The 22623-nt window shown below is 43.0% G+C and overlaps 1 protein-coding gene across 4 annotated transcripts in view; it reads left to right on the plus strand.

The window, feature by feature from the left end:
• ATP10B (ATPase phospholipid transporting 10B (putative)) overlaps positions 1–22623 on the plus strand; it is a 517664-nt gene that overhangs the window by 486475 nt on the left and 8566 nt on the right. For all 4 annotated transcript variants that reach the window (XM_077266119.1, XM_077266120.1, XM_077266121.1 and 1 more), the window contains 8 exons: positions 815–1394; positions 2394–2500; positions 3267–3393; positions 4820–5004; positions 14318–14630; positions 16224–16300; positions 17889–18014; positions 20745–20945. In XM_077266119.1, coding sequence (XP_077122234.1) covers positions 815–1394; positions 2394–2500; positions 3267–3393; positions 4820–5004; positions 14318–14630; positions 16224–16300; positions 17889–18014; positions 20745–20945 — 1716 coding nt within the window. The remainder of the gene's footprint in view (positions 1–814; positions 1395–2393; positions 2501–3266; positions 3394–4819; positions 5005–14317; positions 14631–16223; positions 16301–17888; positions 18015–20744; positions 20946–22623) is intronic.

The following is a 22623-nucleotide window of genomic DNA, read 5'->3' on the forward strand; positions in this document are numbered from 1 at the left end:
AGGTGAATATATCTTGCACAAGCCTTTCTTTAGTTGCAGCAATCTCTGGTTAAGCTACATAATAAACATATTTTCAGATAAAATTAGGTAATTTTCACAAATTTTGCTATGGACCATGTAGAGGCATAGCTTTGGTTGCCAGCGCCTATGTCAGGCACGTTTTTGCGCCCCCTAATCTGTGGACTACTGGATCTGAAATAATATGAATAAAGTTATACATATTTTTAGGACATTTTTGAGGACTTGCACAGTGCTACCTCCAATTGTAGCCTACGCAGATCTCTGCAGTTCAGTTTATCATTGGCAGGTTTTCATACGGAGAACTTTGTCATCTCAGTAGTTGCCTGTGCAGAGTGCAGCAGCCCATCACACACTCATTGTGACTGCTGCACTCTGCATTGGAACCCGTGCCACCCATCTAGATCTCAAAGTAGCTGCTGGCTGCATTAACTGTTTCAACAATTGTCTGCTCACTGATTACTGTACTCCTCTAAGGGCAAAATGTTTCACCTTCATCGCTGTGCCCTTTCCCATGCTACGCCACTTAGACCCACATATTCTGTCTGCTAAGCCCCACTAGTAGAAGATTGAGAATCCATGCTTTTTCCAGCCAACAGACCAGACTGGTACAGTTTCTGGAAAAAAAGAGAACATTTTTCCTACTAATAAAAGACTAATTTAAGGGGACAAAGTAGTACATTATAATTCCAGATATACAAGATGAAATCTAAAAATAAGCTATGTATACAAATAATTTTGAACCAAGGCCTTCACACACTCCTGACATTTTAATGTTGATCATTTGCTCCTTAAGGTTACCATGCCTCCATTACTAAAACCATCGGCATCATCTTTGGAGAAGTTTCAGCATTTGTTCCAAAGGCTGAAGCTGTTGAGGTTGAGCCAGTCGTCCTCCACTACTCCCTCCAGCTCCGACCCTGCAACTCCCACCAGCGTGAAGAAAAACAAAGTCAGCCCCGATAGCGCCTCTCGTTCTAGTTCAGCTGATGCGGAAAATGAGAGCAATAGCAGAGAATACTCTACACCAAGCAAGAACAGCCCTGACAACTGTATCGATGAAATGTTTGCCACTGTTGGCACATTCAGTATAGAAGACGAGTTCTTATATGAGGCGGAGAGTCCTGATGAAGCTGCCCTGGTGCATGCAGCAAGAGCATACAGCTTCACCCTAATGTCCCGCACCCCCGACCAGGTGACAGTACGACTTCCACAAGGCAGCCTTCTCACCTTTGACCTTCTCTATACTTTGGGCTTTGACTCTGTCAGAAAAAGAATGTCCGTGGTGGTTCGTCACCCAATAACTAGAGAGATAATTGTATACACCAAAGGAGCCGATTCTGTCATCATGGATTTGTTGGACGACCCAGCCAAAGGTGAGCATCAAGAAATATGAGCACCGTATGTCAAATCTTTAGTATGGGGAAAGTGGCTTTCTAATGAAGAAAACTCATCTAGCAATGCCCATTTAGCAATTGTAATCGCTCCTTTAACGATTGGTTAGTTTTTCTAAATTTCAATAAATAAAGATCAGATCTACATATCTGTGCCACAGTACGGGGAATCTAGGGCTAATTATGTGGCAAGAAGACAATCGGGATCATACATGTTCAGTGATATCTACTTACTATTAATGTGAAGTTAATATGTACCTATACTGAAGAATTAAAAAGACTCTGTCCCCAGGTTTTTGCTACCACATCTGAGAGCAGCATGATGTAGAGATAGAGACCATGATTCCAAGGATGCGTCACTTAGTTTACTGAGGTTACATTGTCTATTGACAGTAAGCTGCTTATCAGAGGAGGAGGTGTGGTCTGACCGGGCTCATGGGAGTTGGAGTCCAGGCAGTGATAATCTCCTGCTGATAAAACATTCATTGTATTGAGACAACAGCTAATAAGTGACGCCACTGAAATCTGTACCCCCTTGCCTCATGTTTTTCTCAGATTACATAGCAAAAACCTGCCGACAGATTCCCTTAAATACAAAGCAGAGACTTATCCAAGTTATTCATTTTCAAGAATAGTATGTCATGTACTGTATGTAGTAAGTATGTATGTATTTTATAAGTCCCCCCCTTTCTTGTGCAGGATCCTCATTGCTTTGCCAGATCATTGAGTGGCTACAAAAAAAAGTCTCTTTGGTGTATCTGCTTTGTCTGTCCACAACAGAGAAAGCTCATTGATTTGAATAATGATTGTGTAATACTTTATTTATCCTGCGGAGGCACCATTGTTGAATTAAATACCTGCAATCCGGTTCCCCCTTTATGGTAAATTCCAGTGGGTGATTTTCTATGACTCTCCTAACAAGCTCCAGACATCCCCTTTAGTAAGCATGAGTAGATAAAATCTAAATGTAATTTTTTATAGTTAATATAAGCGAGGGAAAGAATCTACGCAGGATCCATTCCAGAACTCAGAGGCACCTCGATTGGTATGCTAGAGATGGTCTGAGGACTCTGTGCATAGCGAAAAAGGTAAGAAACGCCTGAGATGATCCCTACTGCACCTGTACATTGCAGTCTTGCTTTCTGGTACTCGCCGTCTCTTTACTTTCTGGTGAGGAGCAATAAAAAATGCTCAATTGCTGCAATTCAAAGCCTAGACATTTAGGGAAGTAATATTTGATAACGTTTACAACCAGTATCATAAATGGAATGGATCATTGGATATAATTATATACAGATCACTAGTGAACAGCTTATACCTGTCATTTCAGGTGACTGTTCGGCATAAGCGTCATACACTTGTCCATGAGCAATAAAACTATTTCTGGCCATTTTATGACCCCTATCCTGCATTATTTAGCTTTTGTGTTTTCATTTGCTTCTGTTTCCTTCCAACACTCTCTGCACCTTTCTGCATAAACTTCTATAGGCTGTAGCTGTAATTTGATCCCTCACTGAAGACAGACTTGTAGACAGATTTGAGCAGTTTTTGTAAGAGAATAAGTGCAGGAGACAAAGGGAAAAAAAAGTGACTAATGGGCAAATGGGGAACTTTTCTCTAAGATATATCGCAAAGTTTCTTATCTTCGCTTTCATTGTTGATTTATGGGGGAACGAAATCTGTGAATCTATTTTGAGTGTTCTTGTACGTTTTCCTCAGATTTTTGTAAAATGTGCTTTGTCAAGCAATCCTCTTCAGATTAATGTATTTGTTATGCCTGTGTACAGATGAACAATGTATGGCCTGTTTTGACAGCGGCTTCATGAATGACTCGTCTCTAATATCTTGTCTCAGGTTTTGAGTGAGGAAGATTTTGAGCGTTGGTCAAACTTTCGTGAAGAAGCTGAAGCAGCAATTGATAACAGAGAGGAGTTACTGATGGAAACTGCTCAGCATCTGGAAACGAACCTCACTCTGCTCGGTAAGTCAAACATACTGTATTGTAAGGGTGTATATTCTGCTTGACGAGATGTGCAGCATGATGAAGGCCCGTATTCCTTTTTCTACCCATTTCGCACCAAGTCGTTCAACACAGAGTGAGAGATACTGCTCAAAATGTCTGTCCCTTCTCTTACCCACCCACAGAAGTCTCAGTTCCAGGATGAAAAATTGATGGTTACATTTTAGTGGAAGGCAACGTGGTTCAGGGCTTTAGGTACATGGGAAGATAAACTGGGCTCGAGCCAAATTTCGTAGATTGACTGCAGATTGGTGAATCCTCTCGGTGTGCATTATGCATAATGTCAGGATTTCCCTCAATTGCCAGATCAAGTGGGCAGTCAGTGGGAGATTTGCATACTTGTGGGCATGTGCCGAATAGATTCTGAACAGAACATTGAGAGAAGCGAATGAGAATCTAGTGGTCACGTGACCGCCCGCTCACTCAATTGTGTGCCTAATGCACACTGTCAGGTTTCAGCAATCTGCAGTCACACTTAGTGACTAGAGAAATTTAACTCTGACCTTGAGAATGGGCAAATTAAAGAGGTTGTCCAAGATTTCTTAAAAGATCTTATAGACCTGATCCAGTGCATGCAGAATTCTTGTCACGGCAGGCCGACTCTCCGTGCACACAACATCATTGTTTCTTTTCTTGGAGACACTTTAAAGAAAAGAGCTGTCACATTAATTATGATTATACTATGTACAACCTGCCTGGAGGCGCAATATTAAAGCCAGGACCTGGGTGCATTGTGTTCTAGGATGGCTGAACATTGTGGGAGATCTGATTGAGACACAGTAGTCACACCTCACGTGTCTTCCTCTAAGTGTTAGTATAAAGTACCAGGAGACATTTACATGAATAAGGTAAAACTCCACCAACCGGTTTGGTGTTTGATCTCTTGGATCTCCGGTGACTGCTCCTCTCCCTGCAGAGGCATGTCTGCTATTGGTGACTACCAGGCCAAATTATCTGAACCATTTACAGGCAGGCCTGTGAATGTTAGCCCTATCGAAAGGAGTAGGAATATGCTAGCAAATGGGGCACCTGCACGTGCCAGTCTCCTAGCTTATTGGCATAGGTGCCCCCTTTATACATTTGTAGTAGTACGGGGTTAAATACTGTGTTATGTGACTATATGTCAGTATGGAAATGGCCACTTCAGATCAGAAGAGGACAGGAACTCTACTTCCACCTATTGGGGGTAGCAGTCCTTAAAGTCTACACTGACCCAGGGTCAAGGCTTGCACATGACGTGAGATAAAAAGCGAAACCAGACCCTCTATTTGCAGACACATGTTTAGGGGTATTTGCCCCTCACCAGCGCAAAGTAAGATGTCTGATATGCAGGATGACCACTCACTTTCCGTATCACTTTGAAAAATGTTGTATTGTCATTTTGAAGGTGCAACAGGTATAGAAGACCGTCTTCAGGATGGCGTTCCAGACACCATCGCTGCCTTGAGAGAAGCTGGTATCAACATCTGGGTGCTGACTGGGGACAAACAAGAGACTGCCATCAATATCGCCTACTCTTGCCAACTTCTGGATCAGAGCGACATGGTTTTTACAATTAATACCGAGAGTAAGGTGTGTTGAATGGTTACATGCTGATCAGTGTCTTCAGGGCTAGATCGTGACTTCTGCAAAAGGGACAAATGCCCAGGGACTAACCGTTAGGGGTCTTCACGTCAACTATACTACTAACTATAATTTTCCTCCCTGTAAGGTCTTCTTAAATTTTTATCAAGGTTACAGTTGTGCTATTAATTAGGCATTGTGATCTAAAGGGGACCTGATAGCAGGTCAAAAGTGGACAGTTTTTCCGCTTATTTTATTCCCTCTGCTTCTCTGAGTATATGGTGAAAGTTACTGTATATGAGCCTTTTTTATGTTATGCAGATTTTTATGGTCTTTTCCAAGGGAGTGTAACATATAGGAGTCTTTGGTGGCATTTCTTTAGGTTGCCCTGCAGGATTAACCTATGAGCAATGCCTTCTTGGTAAAGCCTACGGAAACTAGCACTCTATATGTCTGTAGACATTATGCGGTCATGTTCTGCACATACTGTATTAGTCAAAGAGGTTTTCTTTACTGAATTGGGTCTTTGTACAAACAATTCACCATTTAATCCTTACCAAAAATTGGGGCCTCGCAGTCACCTGAGTCAATCTTGACCTTGTGTGTCTTTACGTTATGTTGACCATCTCAGCCCTTGTTGCCTCGGGTTCCTTACTATTGCCACTCTCTATATACTTTATACATAGTTAACATACGACATGCACTGCACACTCCTCCAGGACACACGAGGCCTTAGTGGGTGTGCATTATACGGTGTGCAGTACACATGCTCAGCACCTTGGCTTTTCATATGTACCACTAAGCTTTATGGTATGGATATGGCTACTGTATGTTGTTACTGCATACGAATATTCTATTTCTAGCAATTGAAATCCCAGTGCCTGGATATAATAAATGCTGCAATCCTAGTTCATAAAAGACCAATAAATGTAGAATATGTACAAGCGAAGTCTATATGATGGGAATGTCTACCTAGCACCAGTATGTCGTATCTATGCCTAGCACCGGTATGTTGTATCTATGCCTAGCACCGGTATGTCGTATCTATGCCTAGCACCGGTATGTCATATCTATGCCTAGCACCGGTATGTCGTATCTATGCCTAGCACCGGTATGTCGTATCTATGCCTAGCACCGGTATGTCGTATCTATGCTTAGCACCGGTATGTCGTATCTATGCCTAGCACCGGTATGTTGTGTCTATGCCTAGCACCGGTATGTCGTATCTATGCCTAGCACCAGTATGTCTTATCTATGCCTAGCACCGGTATGTCATATCTATGCCTAGCACCGGTATGTCGTGTCTATGCCTAGCACCGGTATGTCGTATCTGTGCCTAGCACCGGTATGTCGTATCTGTGCCTAGCACCGGTATGTCATATCTATGCCTAGCACCGGTATGTCGAATCTATGCCTAGCACCGGTATGTCATATCTATGCCTAGCACCGGTATGTCGTGTCTATGCCTAGCACCGGTATGTCGTGTCTATGCCTAGCACCGGTATGTCGTATCTGTGCCTAGCACCGGTATGTCGTGTCTATGCCTAGCACCGGTATGTCGTATCTGTGCCTAGCACCGGTATGTCGTGTCTATGCCTAGCACCGGTATGTCGTATCTGTGCCTAGCACCGGTATGTCGTGTCTATGCCTAGCACCGGTATGTCGTATCTGTGCCTAGCACCGGTATGTCGTATCTATGCCTAGCACCGGTATGTCGCATCTATGCCTAGCACTGGTATGCCATATCTATGCCTAGCACCGGCATGTTGTATCTGTGCCTAGCACCGGTATGTCGTATCTGTGCCTAGCACCGGTATGCCGTGTCTATGCCTAGCACCGGTATGTCGTATCTTGTATACCTAGCACCGGTATGTCGTATCTATGCCTAGCACCGGTATGTCGTATCTGTGCCTAGCACTGGTATGTCATATCTATGCCTAGCACCGGTATGTCGTATCTGTGCCTAGCACCAGTATGTCGTATATATGCCTAGCACCGGCATGTCGTATCTGTGCCTAGCACCAGTATGTCGTATCTATGCCTAGCACCGGTATGTCGTATCTGTGCCTAGCACCGGTATGTCGTGTCTATGCCTAGCACCGGTATGTCGTATCTTGTATACCTAGCACCGGTATGTCGTATCTATGCCTAGCACCGGTATGTCGTATCTGTGCCTAGCACTGGTATGTCATATCTATGCCTAGCACCGGTATGTCGTATCTGTGCCTAGCACCAGTATGTCGTATATATGCCTAGCACCGGCATGTCGTATCTGTGCCTAGCACCAGTATGTCGTATCTATGCCTAGCACCGGTATGTCGTATCTGTGCCTAGCACCGGTATGTCGTGTCTATGCCTAGCACCGGTATGTTGTATCTATGCCTAGCACCGGTATGTCGTTTCTATGCCTAGCACCGGTATGTCGTATCTGTGCCTAGCACCGGTATGTCATATCTATGCCTAGCACCGGTATGTCGTATCTATGCCTAGCACCGGTATGTCAGATCTTGAATTCCTAGCACCGGTATGTAGTATCTGTGGTTAGCACTAGTGGGTTGTATCTAAGTCTAGCACCGGTATGTCATATCTTGTATGCCTAGCACCGGTAGGTTGCTTCTAAGTCTAGAACCGGTATGTCGTATCTTGTATGCCTAGCACCGGTATGTAGTATCTATGGTTAGCACTAGTGTGTTGTATCTAAGCCTAGCACCGGTATGTCGTATCTTGTATGCTTATCACGGTATGTCGCATCTATTCCTAGCACCGGTATGTCGTATCTTGTATGCCTAGCACTAGTATGTTGTATCTATGCCTAGAACCGGTATGTTGTATCTAAGTCTAGCACCAGTATGTCGTATCTTGTATGCTTATCACGGTATGTCGTATCTATGCCTAGCACCGGTATGTCGTATCTATGCCTAGCACCGGTATGACGTATCTATGTCTATCACGGTATGTCGTATCTATACCTAGCACCGGTATGTCGTATCTTGTATATTTATCACGGTATGTCGTATCTTGTATATCTATCACGGTATGTCGTATCTATGCCTAGCACCGGTATGTCATATCTTGTATATCTATCACGGTACGTCGAATCTATGCCTAGCACCGGTATGTCGTATCTTGCATGTCTATCACAGTATGTCGTATCTTGCATTTCTAGCACTGGTATGTCGTATCTTGTATGCCTATCACGGTATGTCGTATCTTGTATGCCTAGCACCGGTATGTAGTATCTATGTCTATCACGGTATGTCGTATCTATACCTAGCACCGGTATGTCGTATCTATGCCTAGCACTGGTATGTCGTACCTTGCATGTCTAGCACCGGTATGTCGTATCTATGTCTATCACGGTATGTCGTATCTATGCCTAGCACCGGTATGTCGTATCTATACCTAGCACCGGTATGTCGTATCTATGCCTAGCACTGGTATGTCGTACCTTGCATGTCTAGCACCGGTATGTCGTATCTATGTCTATCACGGTATGTCGTATCTATGCCTAGCACCGGTATGTCGTATCTTGCATTTCTAGCACTGGTATGTCGTATCTTGTATGCCTATCACGGTATGTCATATCTATGCACCAGTATGTCTGCCTGGAACGTTCCTTGCAGAGCCAGTTTGTACATGCCTCTATGTTGTATAGCGACACTGATGGGTGCAACATTAGACGTCATATTTTATTTGATCTAGACACACAAGTGAAATTTTGCATGCTTCACATTCTTCTGGGGTTTGTTTTGCTAGCAGATGTCACTGTACAAGTGCTCTCTCTTATTAGTGGCATACCTATAGCAGGTGATGTTGCTTCACGTTGGAGGGTCAGGAACAAAACTGTCCCGAATCAGGAAAGAGTTTGTAAACTAATTTGCATAATGTGATAAAAGGGTTTGGTTTTTTAGACTAAATGATGCAATAAATAGATGAAAGGGTCAATCAGACACAGGTACAATGGATATGTTGTGTGATTTGAAGCATCTAGTTTCCACAACATATGGGATGTATATCACAGTGACGTTAGAATTATAACATTACACTTTGGGTGTGAACACAGTATAGATTATACATGGCTCGTGATGGTTTGCGTGGTTTCCAATATTGTGACATCTAGGGATTCACATCCTGGCACATTTTTTTTTTCCTGCTCTTATAAACCACATATTATAAAACATTGGGGTCACACTGCAGCAACGTATTACTGTATCACTTATTGAGGCTTGGACTGTCTATTATTATTATTATTATTATTATTATTATTATTATTATTAAGCCTGCCTTATGTACCTCCATGGTTACAGACAGTGAGCAAACCATTGTAGCTTGATTTTACAATCATGCAGTACTCCCTTATTCCTGTCCCCAATTTTTCTTCTTAAAGGGAATATGTCAGCAGGTTTTTGCTATATAATCTGAGAGCAGCGTAACACTGGGCAAGAAAGCCTGATTCCAGCGATGTGTCACTTACTGGGCTGCTTGGGGTAGTTTTCACAAAATATCTGTTTTGTCAGATGGAGATGTTGCAGAGCTAAGTCTTCTGCTCTGTATATAACCCCGCCCACATCTCGGACTTGCAGCTTCACGTGTACACTGCGCATTGTCAGCAAGCTGCCAATCAGTGGAGGGGGCGGGGTTACACAGATTAGCCTGACTGTCCTGCACATGAGACCTAGTCAGGAAGTGATAATATCCTGCCGATAAAACACTGATTGTATTGATACGACAACACACAGTCTTTTAAGTGACACATCACTGAAATCGGGGTCTCCTGTTTTGTATTATGCTGCTCTCAGGTTAAATGGCAAAAACCTGCTGACAGATTCCCTTTAATGTGCATGTGTGTGTACATAAATATATATATATATATATATATATATATATATATATATATTTATATACACTGCTAAAAAAATAAAGGGAACACGTAAACAACAGAATATAACTCCAAGTAAAACAAACTTCTGTGAAATCAAACTGTCCACTTAGGAAGCAACACTGTATGACAATTAATTTCACATGCTGCTGTGCAAATGGAATAGACAACAGATGGAAATTATTGGCAATTATCAAGACACACTCAATAAAGGAGTGGTTCTGCAGGTGGGGACCACAGACCACATCTCAGTACCAATGCTTTCTGGCTGATGTTTTGGTCACTTTTGAATGTTGGTTGTGCTTTCACACTTGTGGTAGCATGAGACGGACTCTACAACCCACACAAGTGGCTCAGGTAGTGCAGCTCATCCAGGATCGCACATCAATGCGAGCTGTGGCAAGAAGGTTTGCTGTGTCTGTCAGTGTAGTGTCCAGAGGCTGGAGGCGCTACCAGGAGACAGGGAGGGGGCCGTAGGAGGCCAACAACCCAGCAGCAGGACCGCTACCTCAGCCTTTGTGCAAGGAGGAACAGGAGGAGCACTGCCAGAGCCCTGCAAAATGACCTCCAGCAGGCCACAAATGTGCATGTGTCTGCACAAACGGTTAGAAACTGACTCCATGAGGATGGTCTGAGTGCCCGACGTCCACAGATGGGGGTTGTGCTCACAGGCCAACACCATGCTGGACACTTCGCATTTGCCACAGAACACCAGGATTGGCAAATTTGCCACTGGTGCCCTGTGCTCTTCACAGATCAAAGCAGGTTCACACTGAGCAGATGTGACAGACATGACATAGTCTGGAGATGCCTGGGAAAGAGCGATCTGCTGCCTGCAACATCCTTCAGCATGACCTGTTAGGCAGTGGGTAAGTAATGTTATGGGGTGGCATTTCTTTGGCGGGCCGCACAGCCCTCCATGTGCTTGCCAGAGATAGCCAGACTGCCATTAGGTACCGAGATGAGATCCTCCGACCCCTTGTGAGACCATATGCTGGTGCGGTGGACTTGGGTTCCTCCTAATGCAGGACAATGCCAGACCTCATCTGGCTGGAGTGTGGCAGCAGTTCCTGCAAGAAAAAGGCATTCAAGCTATGGACTGGCCCACCCATTCCCCAGACCTGAATCCGATTGAACACATCTGGGACATCATGTCTCGCACCATCCACCAACATCACGTTGCACCACAGACTGTTCAGGAGTTGGCGGATGCTTTAGTCCTGGTCTGGGAGGAGATCCCTCAGGAGACCATCCGCCATCTCATCAGGAGCATGCCCAGGCATTGTAAGGAGGTCATACAGGCACGTGGAGGCCACACACAATACTGAGCATCTTTTCCTTGTCATGAAGCATTTCCACTGAAGTTGGATCAGCCTGTAACTTGATTTTCCACTTTGATTTTGAGTATCATTTCAAATCCAGACCTCCATGGGATATTAGTTGTGATTTACATTAATAATTGTTAGGTTTTATTGTTCTGAACACATTCAACTATGCATTGAATAAAAATTTGCAAATGGAATATTTCATTCAGTGATATCTAGGATGTGGGATTTTAGTGTTCCCTTTATTTTTTGAGCAGTGTGTGTGTATGTATATGTATATGTGTATATATATGTATATATATATATATATATATATATATATATATATATATATATATATATATATATATATGATGGTGGCCCGATTCTAACGCATCGGGTATTCTAGAATATGTATGTATGTATGTACGTCGCGCTTAGCACAGCCACGTAGTATATAACACAGCCACGTAGTATATAACACAGACAGCCACGTAGTATATAGCAGCCACATAGTATATAGCACAGCTCACATAACACAGACAGCCACGTAGTATATAGCACAGCCATGTAGTATATAACACAGCCCACGCAGTGTATAACACAGGCCACGTAATATATAGCACAGCCCACGCAGTATATAACAGGCCACGTTGTATATAACACAGCCCACGCAGTAAATAACACTGCCCACGGAGTATACAGCAGCCAGGCAGTATATAACACAGCCCACGTAGTATAGAGCACAGGTCACGCAGTATATAACACAGCCCACACAGTATATAACACTGCCCACGTAGTATAAAGCAGCCAGGTAGTATATAACACAGCCAACGTAATATATAGCACAGCCCACGTAGTATATACTGTAACACAGCCCACGTAGTATATAACACAGCCCACGTAGTATATAACACAGCCCACGTAGTATATAACACAGGTCATGCAGTATATTACACAGCCCACGCAGTATATAACACAGCCCACGTAGTATATAGCAGTGTGGACACCATATCCCTGTTAAAATAAATAAATAAATAAATAGTTATATACTCACCCTCCGGCGTCCACCGAAGCTGTCCCGATGCGCGCGATGCTGCCGCCAGCTTCCGTTAGCGAGACCGCTAAGTCATCTGGGTAATTTTGCAATGCATCACTGGGAACGAAAGCTGGGGGCATTTTTTTAAATTATTTTTAACATTATTTTTAATAATCAATAGTAAAAAGTTGGTCCGGGATGGGGCGACACACTGGCGCTGACTGAAGGGGAGTAGGGGGGGCCAATTCGCGGCCAGACTAAGTCTGTCGCTGATTGGTCGCGGCCTGCCAGCCGTGACCAATCAGCGACGTGGGATTTCCATTACAGACAGAAAGACAGACAAACAGACGGAAGTACCCCTTAGATGATTATATATGTGTGTATATATATATATATATATATATATATATATATATATATATATATATATATATATGTATGTTATAGATAGATAGATACATATATACATTTTTGAGAATTCTTTTGCAAAGTTGCAAATGCAGAAATAAAAAGGAGGAAGTAGAAGAGGTGAAATTCTGTTTTTCTACTTCCTCCTACACAGATCGCAGTCCAAACCTCTGCTGGTAATACATTGTTAAACACGTATGTGACACACGCAAATCTCTGTTTGGAAAGTGCTTCTTACAGACAGCTGGGTGACTTGGCCGAGTCCTGCGGCCCACAGCCTAAATAAATAGCGATAACTAGAAGACACACAAAGTACTTGACAAACCCGGGCGTGCCTCAGCCATGCCTCACCTATTAATGTAAGAATATTTTAAGTAGTTGGCCATTTGTTAAGGGAGTTGTGAGCACAGATGTAGCAGAGCTGACGTCAGTTGACTCTTATGTTTGTGCTCTGTGATGATATACTGATTTAGGATAATGTGGCACGTTTTCCTCAATCCTCCGGGGATGACAAAATACAGTTTATCGTGTTACAATGTCAGCTCTGCTCCATCTGGGAACCTGTCAGGTTGTACATGTGCTCTGATCTGTGGTCAGACGGTATAGAGAAGGAGAAGTGGGCAGAATGATAGAAATGTTTGTTGGAAAAGATTCAGGGCCTGATTCATCAAAGCTTTCAAGGCAGAAATCTGTCCTAAAAATTTTGAAAATACGCAAAATTTAGGCACAATTCGGAGTTGTGACAAAATGTAGCAACTTTTGGTGTTTTCACACCAGTTTCTCTCAGATTTGCCCAGATGGGCAGAGCTAGGAGCGGGCACGGCAGCGCAGGATGAGACAGTTTCTCTAATTCATTATGAGCTTTGCCATTCCCAACTCCTGAAATCTCACTCCAGTCCCTGACTGGAGTGAGAATATTGGCATGATGCACACCACTCATCAGAGGCTTCAGATTCATGAAGAGGTATACATGTCTTCATGGACTAGGAGTGTCGGACTCCAGCATGCCCCCTTATAAAGACTGGCATGAACAACTCGGGCTATCAGTGTTTTACTCAATGAATTCCCAGTGCTTGTATACACGAGTCCAGTGGGCGGTCCTACTCAGTTATTGACAGCTAGCTGCAGTCATACAGGGAAGACTAATGGGACCGCCCACTGGACTCATATCATACAAATTCCAGGAACTTCCGTGAATAAAATACAAGTTATCATAAAATAAAAATGTAGATCAATCTGTTCAGCAACTTCTGCTCTATAACAATAAGCCTACGGACAGGTTCTACAAGACAGGTTCCCTTTAATAAAAGGTATTGCCGTGTTCTAAAGCCCACCCCTTGTTCCAGGGCCGGACTGGCCATCCGGCAATTCTGGCAAATACCAGAAGGGTCTGTCTGGTCGTGGTCTGTTCTCAAGACACTCATACTGTTAAGAGTTGTGACGAAGGTATCTTTAGAAATATTGGTCTTGTAGAAGATCTTCCATTCCTCCATCCAAGGTAATATTAGTGATGTATCCCATCTGGTTCATGGGGACGGGGACAGCATGGGCCTGTGTGATTTCAAATGCCAGGGCTGAATTTCAGCCCCAGTCCGTACCCACCTTGTTCTCTACGAAGCACTGAGGCTTGATAGGACTTATCTGGTGCATTAATGTCAATTGTTTAAGGTGTCCTTTCTTTTGGGGTCATAGGAAACCTGTGAGTCTATCTTGGACTGCACCCTTGAAGAGGTCAAAAAGTTCTCCCCCGAGAAAAAGAAGAGATATTTCTTTAATAAGCGACAGACTGAAGATGACTGTGAAGTGGGGATGGCCCGTCCTGAGGTCGGACTGGTGATTGACGGGAGGACGTTAAGTGTGGTCTTTCAAGGTGGCTTGGAAACGAAATTTTTGGAATTGACCAAGTATTGCCGTTCTGTCCTGTGCTGCCGTGCCACTCCTCTGCAGAAAAGTATGGTGGTGAAACTGGTGCGAGACAAGCTGAACGTCATGACCCTGTCTATAGGTAGGTACAGGAATATATGCAGGGCTTCCTAGCATTCACATCATTAAAGAAAATGTATAACAATCACTGGTCTACTATTGAAATGATCTATTTGTGGGGTAAATTATGCTTGGTATTACCATTGACATTACCACAATTAACCTGTCGGCAGCAGTGGCGCCGTTTTCTGTTTTTGGATGGCAGAACTTTTTTCAAGAAACGTCTCTGTGAAAAATGATGAACAAAAATACTCTTGTTGCTTTCTGGAAACTGTCAGTAAGCTGGCTATTTGTTAAATTGCCCCAATGTTCCCTCTTGGGCGTTTCTATGTCTCTTTGACTTTAAAAGACTTACCATGTTTGTCCAGATCATTTAAGACTATTAGCCTGCTTACTGATTGTTACCAGCCAGCTTACTGATTGTTTCCAGCCTGCTTACTGATTGTTTCCAGCCTGCTTACTGATGGTTTCCAGCCTGCCTACTGATTGTTACCAGCCTGCTTACTGATTGTTTCCAGCCTGCTTACTGATTGTTTCCAGCCTGCTTACTGATTGTTTCCAGCCTGCTTACTGATGGTTTCCAGCCTGCTTACTGATGGTTTCCAGCCTGCTTACTGATTGTTTCCAGCCTGCTTACTGATTGTTTACAGCCTGCTTACTGATGGTTTCCAGCCTGCCTACTGATTGTTACCAGCCTGCTTACTGATTGTTTCCAGCCTGCTTACTGATGGTTTCCAGCCTGCTTACTGATGGTTTCCAGCCTGCTTACTGATGGTTTCCAGCCTGCTTACTGATTGTTACCAGCCTGCTTACTGATGGTTTCCAGCCTGCTTACTGATGGTTTCCAGCCTGCTTACTGATGGTTTCCAGCCTGCTTACTGATGGTTTCCAGCCTGCTTACTGATGGTTTCCAGCCTGCTTACTGATGGTTTCCAGCCTGCTTACTGATGGTTTCCAGCCTGCTTACTGATGGTTTCCAGCCTGCTTACTGATGGTTTCCAGCCTGCTTACTGATGGTTTCCAGCCTGCTTACTGATGGTTTCCAGCCTGCTTACTGATTGTTTCCAGCCTGCTTACTGATGGTTTCCAGCCTGCTTACTGATGGTTTCCAGCCTGCTTACTGATGGTTTCCAGCCTGCTTACTGATGGTTTCCAGCCTGCTTACTGATGGTTTCCAGCCTGCTTACTGATGGTTTCCAGCCTGCTTACTGATGGTTTCCAGCCTGCTTACTGATGGTTTCCAGCCTGCTTACTGATGGTTTCCAGCCTGCTTACTGATGGTTTCCAGCCTGCTTACTGATTGTTTCCAGCCTGCTTACTGATGGTTTCCAGCCTGCTTACTGATGGTTTCCAGCCTGCTTACTGATGGTTTCCAGCCTGCTTACTGATGGTTTCCAGCCTGCTTACTGATGGTTTCCAGCCTGCTTACTGATGGTTTCCAGCCTGCTTACTGATGGTTTCCAGGCATTATTTTGTATGAGCTTTATGCCTATTCCCCTCTACCCCTGTTATTCTGTAAATAATGATATAAAGACATCCTGACATTGTTCAAAATATTCAGTTAATTCTGTTATTAGGAAACTTCTTACATGACAAATCTGATCATCTTTCGTAGGTGACGGAGCGAATGATGTCAGCATGATTCAGTGCGCAGACGTTGGGATTGGGATTTCTGGCCAGGAAGGAATGCAGGTACCGTGGTCATATTTCCCATAGTGCTCAGATTATGGCTATAGATTCTCTCCTGGTCACTTTTCTTCACGGCTGATGAAACATAGCGTGTGGAGTGATCGCCATTGGCCTCGATAATTGCTTCCATTATTGCAGTTATAGGGCAGACGGTGCAAGAACAATGCTCCATGTACCACATCTCTGTGGAAGAATATACAGGTGTCTGGTCATTTAATCACAAGTTTATTTGAACCTGTGTTCATTTACACATATTTCGGTTCATTTCTGCTTATGGCAGAAATTTTCCCAAATTATGGCACCAATCCGGCTTAGATTTCAATTCCTGTCTGCCACTAGAGGGCGCTTAGTGCATGCCGTTTAACGAATAAGTGTAAAGTATGACCTGTATGCATCAAGCTCCCTCTAGTGGCGGCTACAGGTAACCAGAGTTTTCTCCTCGAAGACGAGAATTTGAAAATTGGAGCTCGGAACAATATAAATGTACACGGAGAAATGAATCTGCACAGAATGCTGCACCAAGATGACTTGTAAAAGGTGGAAAGTTAGTTTAATGTGTCCATATACAGAAAATAATGCTAACAGCACACTTGTTTTCATATACTTTGGCAATTCGGCTGACTTTTACCTATTAACGTATGGGGGACTTAAAGGGATTGTCCACCATTGGAAACAATTTTTTTTTTGTTAAATGCATGTATTTAAGGCAAAAAAAATTATTATTGCAATTAGGTTTTGTGAAGAATGTTGCACTGTTTGGCTTTTACAAGCTCTTTGTTTCCCTGTGCATTCAACTTCGATGTGGTTTTTGGTTATTACTGAGAATCCTCTCTGCAGATTTAATTAATTTTGCTGCCAGCAAGTGACAAACAGTGGCAAATTTTTTTATGAAATCCAACTACAAAAAAATTATTTTTCTCCTCAATTGAATGCATTTTTGCTGTGATCAGGGAGGGATTTGCCCGTTTTTATTTTAACTACTAACTTATTATTGAATGCATAGATATATATTGTTTGTTCTTTTCATTTTTTACTAAATTCTCAGTTGTGTGAGTGTGTGTGTGTGTGTGTGTGTATATATATATATATATATATATATATATATATATATATATATATATATATATATATATATATTCATTAATTCATTCACTTATTTAGTTAAAAAAAACTTCCTTCTCACCCCCCATGGGAGTGGTCTTTGTTGTCCTTTCTCATTCTCGCGTCCTCTACCAGAGGTCTGGGAGTTTAAAGGTTCTGCTCAGGATCTTAGCTGCTCCCAGCACTGCACTTTTCTGGACAGACAGCTCAGATGTTTCTCCTGGGATCTGTTGTAGCCATTTTCCCAACTTAGGGGTCACTGCTCCAAGTGCTCCTATCACCACTGGAATCACTGTTGTCTTCACCTTCCACATCTTCTCCAGTTCTCCTTTGAGGCCTGGTATTTCCCCAGGTTCTCATATTCCTATATATATTAATCCTTTTTTTTCATATTTATTGCTTTTATTAAATCTTCAGTTTTGGGAAACCTTTCCATCCCGATTTGGCGGCCCTATAGATTTATAATATGGCTTTGTCTCTTTGATTCCAGGCTGTTATGTCCAGTGATTTTGCCATATCTCGCTTCAAGCATTTAAAGAAACTTCTTCTCGTCCATGGTCACTGGTGCTACACTCGACTGGCAAAAATGGTCATCTACTTCTTCTATAAAAATGTGGTATGTAGTTTTTAGGCTCTAAATGTCATAACGGTTATCCAATTAAACATGTAATAAAATGGCCCAAATGGGTGAGCCACCGTGGGCTGCTGGAGGGCGCGGGGCCGTCTGGTGGCTGCGGACAATTTTTGGATTTTAGATATCATTGAGTCCACTAGAAAAGAAGAATATCTTTGCGTTGTCAGTGAAGCATGGAAACAAACTTCCACCCTTGATGTGTATTGTTATGGTCCAGGAATAATACAGACGGGAACACTCCTGTATGAAATCCTTTTCCATTGATGCGCAGCTGTCGCAAACGGTGAAAGACTAAAAAAAAATATATTTTTTTAGTAATCTTTGCATAGTAAGTAATTGATTATGGCATCCATCAAATTAAATTAGAGCTAACAATTTGCATACACAACACATCATTTCTGGTGGTTAAAGTCTCAGACAATGCTAATGTAAGAAAATGTGTGAACATGTTTCGTGAAATTATATAAGCCTTTAGTAGTCCAGGAAACCATTTTTTGTAAAATTCTTTTTTTTTTTCCTGATGCAGATCAAATTAAACAGTTTGCTTTTTTTAAAAGTTTAATAATCCAAATGATGTGATTACTGGAAATGAAGCTAATTTGAATAAATGAATCGCCCGCAGGATTTCGACAACTCGAAATTCAAAGTGAAAAGAAAAAAAAAAGAAAAAGCCAAACTGAAAATAAAGATGTATTTTCTTTATTTCATATTTAATGAGGGATAAAGACTTAAAGCCAAGGAAAATCTTTAAACAGTTTTTTTTCCCTCCTTCCAGTATTATAACTGCTCAATAGAAGACAAACTCATTAATCTTACAACGCTTGCCACCAACATAAAGGCTCCACTATCTCGCCCATTAACTTATGAATACGTTAATTTATAAATGAATGTGATTCCTCCACTGGGATAATGGATCTGCAGAATTGAGATCAATTCTTTTCAGTTTGTACTGAGTCCTGTTTATGGATATTATTCTAGAGCAAAATCATTCAGTGCATTAACTGGCATAATAAAAACCTTCCAATGGTACAAGGAGCTGGATCAAAGTATCCCGGGAGATGTTGACTAGAGCGTTACGAAGAACGATGTGAAAAGTCGCCCCTGCTGTGATTAAAGGGAATCTGTTACCAGGTATTTGCTTCCCCATCTGAGAGCAGCATGATGTAAGGACAGAGACCCTGATTCCAGTGATATGTCACTTGCCTGGCTGCTTTGCTGTCATTTTGATAAAATCTCTGTTGTATTTGCCTCAGATCTACGGTAGCTGTTCTCTGAAAGCTGAGCTCTGTATAACCCGGCCCCCTCCACTGATTACAAAAGCTTGCCTATCAGTGGTGGAGGTGGGATTATACAGAGCTCATGACAGCTGCTTTACTAGTCCTCTAGTGATATTCTCCTGCTAATAAAACAGTAATTTTATGACAATTATAGCAAGCAACCTAATAAGTGACAAAACGCTGGAATCGGGGTCTCCAGCCCTACATCATGCTGACAAATTAGGTGGCAAAAACCTGGTGACAGATTCACTTTAATCCGAATGGGTGCCATGTACTAATCTTGCAGCTGCTTTCCTTGGTGCTAAAAGCTGGTTATCAGAGATCTGCGGATATGAGCTGATTGCCACCAGGTCTTCGAGTCAGAGTGAGTTTTTTTCTGGGAATACTTTCATAGCATAAAACTAAAATATGCCATCAATTCGAGTCAATTCATGCTGCTCTGGTCCAGCATTGAGTCCTGTCCAACAATGCATCTGGACCAGGAAACTCTTGGCCTGGCATCCTGGGAGCCTGTGGGGTTTACTAGGCCCCACAATGTACGTTATGATGTCACGTGAGGCCATGTGACCAGAGGCACCCAGGATGTCGGGTTTAGCATGTCCAGCTGCCACAGAAGACCTGATGTGACACCAGACAAGAGAAGCACAAATCTATTTCCTCAACTCTACCACTAGTGTCCAGTTGGTAGGTACCCAACCAGTGTGACCCTCAGTCAGGAGGACTACAAATGTGTCCTGCTTTGCTTTTGTTCTTGACTCAACAGATCCCAAGATAAGAAATCCAAATTGATTAACTTTGGGGGGCAAAAAAAGTATTGCATGTGGATTGTAAGATGTTTGTGTCTTTCACAAACCTTGTGGAACATCTGTAAACTCATTAACTCTATCTAGAGGCCACATGGTTGGCTATTGACTATGATGGGCCTAACTTCAGAAAAGCTGCCCATGTTGCTCCTGTGACAGACCTTTTGGGTTCTCCAAAAATCTCTCAATGTGGCTGTAATAACTGACCAATAGACATAATATAATATTATGCCCAAAGTTGGTCTTCACCAACATCAGGAAATGCAGATGCAGCTTAAGAAAATGCTGTTGACATATATGCCAGGGCCTCCGCCAGTGATTCATGCAGGATATTAAGCTTCACTCTGACAAAATGTATCTTCTGATAAGACATTTTTACCTTTGGTCCCTATATCAGTGCTAGTTTGGTCCAATGTTAATTAGTTTTTCTAGTTCCTTCCAAAGTCCATGACCTTCTCCATTCTTTACTTGATAAAACCCTAATCATTGTCAGTAGTATACCAACTGTGGCGATTGTCCTTCCTAATGTCCAGATGCACCTGGGCAGTAGGTGCCGTTCACGTTGGCCATGTTCCTCCTGAAAACTGTTTAGACCATTTCTGTTGAATAAAGTTGTTCTTTCTTTTGGCCAGGCGTATGTCAACCTCCTGTTCTGGTTCCAGTTCTTCTGTGGCTTCTCGGGTACTACGATGATTGACTATTGGCAGCTGATCTTCTTCAATCTCATCTTCACCTCTGTGCCTCCACTTGTGTTTGGGGTATTGGACAAGGATGTATCGGCAGAAACACTCCTAAATTTGCCAGAGCTTTATAAAAGCGGCCAGCGGTCTGAGGTACGGTATGCCGCGTCAATGTCTAATCAACCGCTTGGTCTATTTCACATCCGAAGCTGTCAGAAATGCTGATATTTAGCTTTGATTCCGATTACCCTTGGCAAATAGTTATCCCTGAAGAAGCATATTAATTTTACATAGTGAGGCAAATTGCTTTTGTTCTCTATTTGAACAGCCGTGTTAATATTTAATTGAATAAATTATATACTTTTCATCAAGTAACAACATACAGACCTTGAGTGACTTGTAAAAAATGTTTCTTTTTTTATATTCAGTGAAGTATAAAGATAGTCATCTGCTATTCCTACATTGATTTTGTGGTATAAAGATTTGCTTAGTCATCTTGCTCTCGGATGGCTACAAAGCCAGCCATGTTCTGTAAGGCTATGTGCACACAGAGTCTTTGTGACGAGTTTTTGGAGCAGAAACTGAGCAGGACCTCCAAAGTTTCGATAAGTTTTGACTTTTTCAGGAGGTTTTGGAGAGTATGCACTCCATTTCTGCTCCAAATATCCACGAAAAAAAACTGTATGTCATAGCTTAAATGTGTCCTTAATATTATTACAGGGGTTGTCTATGATTAAAAAATGGCCATGAAGCACAGAATGCGATAAAGTAAGTTATACTCGCTAACCTGAATTCCCAAGAACTTTCCTGCAGTGATGACAAGCCGACCATGCTACCATGATTACTTAAGCCACTGATTGGCTGCAGCAGTCACTTGTGCATTATCAGCAAATTATCACTGCAGAACAGTTCGCAAAGATTGTCTGGACCATCTGGGCAGTGGCACTGGAGCAGCAGGCATTGAACAAGTGAATGATTTTGTCATCGTCCCTTCTTTATTTTTAAATCTTGGCACTACAGACTGGATGGGGCGCTAGCAGGGGCCCCGCCCTTGTATACTGTAAATCCAAAGAACTAGACACAGGATGCCTGCAGCCAGGCGCTCTCATTAATGCAGGCATCTTCTCCTATAGTGCTTTTGGAGCGCCCCCCAAGGGCCGTGGGGTACTTGGTACCGGGTCCTTCGGTTCACAGGGGGATGTCACGGTGGCTGACCCGGTCTGTGGCCCTGGGACGTCCGTATAAAAGGGAAAGGTCTTTAAAGGGATAAAGTTTATGTTCGTGACGCCACCTGTGGTATTCGGTCAGGGTGACCGACGCTGCTTTAAGGGGTCTGCTGGGGTGATGCTATGGCAGCTAGATAGTATACCTTCCCACAGGGGAAGTATGTCCCCAGGGCTTCCTAGTGTGTAGATGGTGGTATGGTGAATGGCGCAGAGAAGAACGAGGACACAAGTTTGCAGTCTCTTTACCTTTACTGAAGTCTTCAGCATCCACAGTCCAGGGCACCAGATCCCAGGGCAGCCAGAGTCCGGCCGGTTTGGAGGCAAGTCCAGAGTTCCCTTGTCCATGTGGAAATCAGTAGCCTTCCCTTGCGCTGCAGTGGTGTAGTCCCTTACTGCCTATGGCTTCACATAAGGGTCTCACAGATGTGGTGTTTTGGTCTCTCTGTCCCCCGTATAGGATAGGACAAAACCCATATGACTGGTGACTTGAGCCTGTTTATAGGGTCTCTTAGATAACCCGGCTCTGTAGATGTCACCGTGCCTCCTGGGTGTAGGTGCGGACAGGTAACCTGCAATTAGCTGTCCTGCCGGTCTCTGAAATAAGG

Source organism: Ranitomeya variabilis, chromosome 5 (assembly GCF_051348905.1).
Source record: "Ranitomeya variabilis isolate aRanVar5 chromosome 5, aRanVar5.hap1, whole genome shotgun sequence".
Classification (NCBI taxonomy): Eukaryota; Metazoa; Chordata; class Amphibia; order Anura; family Dendrobatidae; genus Ranitomeya; species Ranitomeya variabilis.